Source organism: Sinocyclocheilus rhinocerous, unplaced genomic scaffold, assembly GCF_001515625.1.
Source record: "Sinocyclocheilus rhinocerous isolate Xijiao unplaced genomic scaffold, SAMN03320098_v1.1 scaffold2451, whole genome shotgun sequence".
NCBI classification, from domain to species: Eukaryota; Metazoa; Chordata; class Actinopteri; order Cypriniformes; family Cyprinidae; genus Sinocyclocheilus; species Sinocyclocheilus rhinocerous.
In genome coordinates, this window is record NW_015631753.1 from 98065 (window position 1) to 102885 (window position 4821).

A 4821-nucleotide genomic window follows, 5' to 3' on the forward strand; every position below is an offset into this window, starting at 1 on the left:
TGTGATTGGTTGTCAAGGCAGCCAATCAGAATTTAGCAGCCTCGTCTCTGATTGGCTGGAATTATGGCATATTGTAACGCTGGGTTGTGTTGAGCAAGCGAGCCGTAGGCATTTAGAGAGCACTGAGGGGCACCAAGGGAGCAAGCTAGTGAAACGTTGCACACGCAAAAGAGAAGGTCAGCACACATCCAAAAACGTATTTTAAATGCAAAATTGATTTTAGTGCACTCAACATACTTTCTTCTTTGCGACTTGAACATTTTGTCCACAAAACTCAGATTGCACACGTGCAAAATGCACTTTTGTGCGCTCAAAATATGATCTTTCACGCGCAGAATTGTGGCAGAGTTTTAACCCCATACCAGACGAGATTCATTTATATATTGTGCAAATAATTTGTAAAGATACTCAAGAAATACAGAACACTTTTACAAAAGTATTTTATTTATTTTCAAATTAATTTCAATAGGTTTGTCAAATACTGTACCAGTCATAACTGGCCCATTGTACCAACAGATTTTTTAAACACCTTAATCCTTAAATTAGCAAAACTATATCATTTGTTCAAAGGAAAGTAGTAAAATGATTTATTTATTTTGCAATGTAGACAAAGAATGTAGCTGGAGAGAAAAAAGTATGTCATGTTCTCAACCTATATAAAGAAGTAATTAGTCATCCTCAACACTGCTTCATTTTCTAGTTGTAGGTGGTTATGTAACAAATACTCATTTGTTCCACCATAAGCACGTTTAGGGTTGCAAATGAGACAGGAAATGAAAAATGAATAGAGAACGTATGAATACTTAAACATGCTCAACTTCCTCTCTCTTTAATCATCCAGCTCATCGGTGGCTTCTCCAAAAGCACTAATGAAGCAGACCGAAGTTCCATACATCAGCTTCCCACCTGGCCGTCCTGATTCCTCCAACATAGCACATATCTGTGCTCATCACAAGATCCGACCACGATACATGCCCAAGTGTCTTCCTCGCACTGGCTATGGCTGGCTGATCCGTCAGTCGAAGGCCATCAATGTCCTGGAGAGAGAATATAACCAGTGCTGTGAGGAGAAAAAGGGCGAGCAACGCTGTGCTGAAAAGAAGGTGAAGAAAAAAATAATCACAAATGGTTCACAGTTTAATTCTGAACTCATAAAAACACTTCCAGATTAACTATTTCAATAGAAGGTACATGAAATAAATATAAAGAATGCTAAATGTAAATATGAACACAGGAAATATTATTAATCTTTACAGTGTTATAGCATCATCAACAAACAAACACATCAGAACAAATCAATAAATATAACCATTCCTTTAAGCTGAAAATAAAAAAACTGGCTTCACCTTTTCATGTTCAACTGTTGATTTTTGTTGCTCATAAATAGTAATATTCTTGAGTATCTCTTTTTATCTATTTCAGTGGAAGAAGATGGTTGATAAGTTTTGTAAGGATGAGAAGAAAACCAAAGGACAGCAGTTTGAGTGTTGTGGAAAGAAGAAGGGAGAGGAGCAGTACTCCTGTTTTGCAGCTTCTGCCCCAGATCCAGAATATAGATCCACTGATGGAGCACTCAACCTTCCTGCTGCTCCTCCAACCCTCCAGACATTATGTGATACACATACAGCTGTCCAGAGCATGTAAGACCCTCTTCATTCAAAATTGCATGTTTAACAAACTTACAAGTGGTTGGTAGGAATGTACAGTAAAATACAGTACAAACTACTTAAAAAGCTTTATATTTTAATCTATTTAAAAGTGCATTTTATTCCTGTAATGGCACAGCTGAATTTTCAGCAGTCATTACTTCAGTCTTCAGTGTCACATGACTATGACAATAATATGATTTTAGGTTCTGTTGAGTAACACATGCCATTGAGATGATACAGTGCTGTTTTTGTGCTTTTATTATCGATGTTTAGGTTTATCTATTTCCTTTCAGACATCAGTGACCATGAAAGCCAGTCAAAACAAGGATAGTTAAAAAATAATCTCAGCGTGTGATTACGTGGTTAACCTTGTGCATGGCAAAACATTGGTTCAAGGACAATGAAAATCCAAATCCAAATATATATTTAACTAAAAGTCTGTATTTTATTTAATACTAAGACAGCTCATTTTTGGTTTTACTAACATGCAGAAAACCGTAGGCTCTGGAAAATGGAAATATTTATAAAATATTTCAATAATTATTAACTGAAATCGAATTTTTCACCCACAGGAAGGGTTTCCCCTTTTCTGTAGATCAAATGGTTGAACGGTGCTGCCCTCGAGTGTTACAAGAAATACCTGCATGTATAGAGGCTGAGGTAAGGCCAAGCTTGTTGGTTAATTTGCTCCATATGCTGTATTTACTATGATAAAATCTGCTTAATAAATCTAAATGTAATTTTAAACTTTCTCTTTTTAAGAATGTGGATGGCTAAAAGATTAAACACCACAAAAATGCAACTTTTCTTTATCTCATAATTTACTGTCTGTTTAATGTTTACATTAAAACTGTCTATATTATTTTCTTGTAGCTTGACAGCCACCTGAATGAGATGTGTAAAGCGAAGGAGCTGGTGAGCCATTGGCAGGTGTGGCAAAAAGTTAGTTTTAGGCCCTGTATACTGTGTGTGTGCATATACATTATATATATATATATATATAAGAAAACCACCCCTGCTTTATGATTTAAAACATTATTTTTTCCCCAGTGTGCAGTGACTTTTAAAATGTCATGCATGCTCAACCTGTCCAAGATGTTATCTGTTCTGTGAACAGTTTTGTTATTTTTAGCACTGTACATAACGGCTTGGCGAGTTTGTTTCACAAACTAATGGGTCGTTGACAAGCCAAGACTGTCGTCAGCATAACTGCGGATATTACATTAATTATATTATTTGGATTATAAATTATTATTTGGATAAATTAGATCTTCGTATGTAATAAAATGTAAAATATCTAATAATAGTTTGTGTAGATTGTTGTCAGAAACGCTTTTTGCATTATTAAATGAGTATTTCAGATTATAGTCTCAGATAGGTCTGTGACAGTAAAGGGTGCCAGGGAGTCAGTCCGGGCGGAACCGGACACTGGTCTGTCTGTTTGGTTCCGGACAGGGATCGGGTCCAGTAAACCCGAATCAAAATGGATTCCTCCGGTCCACCCGACACTGGCTTATCCGCCCCTCCAGGTAAATTAAACCATTATGTTTTTATAGTGATATTGATTCATTTGTGTTTTTGAATGTTGATCTGTTGCCATGGTTCCACTGTTTTTACCAGCACTGGTTTGATTCAATGTGTTTACTGGCTTCAATCAACGCTTTTGTTCAGCAACAACAAAATACATTTCATCTATTATAGTTGTTAGTTAGTAAATATAATGTATCTGTAACTTATTAGATATGTGTATGTGTCATTTATTGAATTCAGTTGATCTATGATGTGAAGGTTTTCCTGAAATAATCCAGATCGATGATGTGGATCTGTGGCTAACATGCTATAAGCTAACTAGCCCAGCCTTATCAAGCATGTAACAGAGCTAATATTAAAATGAATAACCTTCATTAACAAATACAATTCAGTTACGAATCTTTTTGGTTGTTTTTCTAGTCAATTGGTTTGTTTTGGATTTATTGCTTAGAATGAACCATTCTCTATGAATTTCTCTACAAATGTTGTCGAGTTTCAACAACCGCACAGCATGATAATTTCTCACTTTATTTATAAATGTTTATTTCTTTTATTTATATTTTTTATGTGTGTGTGTGTGTGTTTTGTGAAAATTATAGATTTTTAGAATTATAGATAAGGTTTGCAGGAATTTATGTAAACTGTTTTTGGAGTTTAAAGTTATTTCGTCACTTAGTGCTGATTAAACCATGGCAAACATGTGATCTAAATATTTATTACACTGACTGTGTATGAGAATGCTAATCTATTTCAACTGTTTGTAACAAAACTCATGATAAAGTCGTAATGCATTCATCTCTTTGACACTTCAAACCATTTCTGTTTGTGCATTAGCTAATTGGTTATTGGGATGTAAATGGCATTAACAGTGCTTGTCCTGCGAGTGGTTATTCTCTTCGACTCTCTGTCTGTCTTCATTGACCACTGAGTAAAAATAACATCCCTTGGGAAATTAAGTGGATATTCACTAGTCTGAGGTGCTGAAGTCAATCAGGTGGTCATTATTTGGGTGGTTTTGCCTGTTAGCTCAGAATATCATGGCATTTTGTGTGGGTAACCCACATTAGGACGTAGTTAGTGCACTATTGGAAGTATTTTTAGTGCTCTCAGACACACGCACACTGTCTTGATGATGGCTCAGGCTGTTTTTTTGCTCTAAATATAAATGTGAAAATAGGACAGAAACCAGCTCTCTCGCCCAGATGAAATGGGACAGACTGGTGAACATCTAAACCCCAAATCCCATCTCACAGACAGCACATCTTTCCACAATTCATGACCTCAAATGTATGTTTGTTTCCGTGTGCACGAGGTACAAGATTTGTTGCCTACTTCTCTTGAGAGAAAGTGTATCTCTTAAAGGGATAGTTCACCCAGAAATGAAAATTTGATGTTTATCTGCTTACCCCCAGGGTATCCAAGATGTAGGTGACTTTGTTTCTTCAGTAGAACACAAACAAAGATTTTTAACTCAAACCGTTGCAGTCTGTCAGTCATATAATGGCAGTCAATGGGCTCCACGGCTTTGAGAGTCAAAAAAAACATACACAGATAAAACCAAATTAAACCCTGCGGCTCGTGACGACACATTGATGTCCTAAGACACGAAACGATCGGTTTGTGCGAGAAACCGAACAGTATT

General features: G+C 36.2%; 1 protein-coding gene across 1 annotated transcript in view; it reads left to right on the forward strand.

The window, feature by feature from the left end:
• LOC107741983 (extracellular matrix protein 1-like) overlaps positions 1 to 2793 on the forward strand; it is a 9694-nt gene extending 6901 nt beyond the window's left edge. Inside the window, exons 8-12 of the mRNA XM_016554812.1 lie at positions 842 to 1103; positions 1423 to 1640; positions 2222 to 2309; positions 2523 to 2579; positions 2782 to 2793. Of these exons, the coding sequence (XP_016410298.1) occupies positions 842 to 1103; positions 1423 to 1640; positions 2222 to 2309; positions 2523 to 2579; positions 2782 to 2793 (637 nt within the window). The remainder of the gene's footprint in view (positions 1 to 841; positions 1104 to 1422; positions 1641 to 2221; positions 2310 to 2522; positions 2580 to 2781) is intronic.
• Positions 2794 to 4821: the final 2028 nt, after the last annotated feature.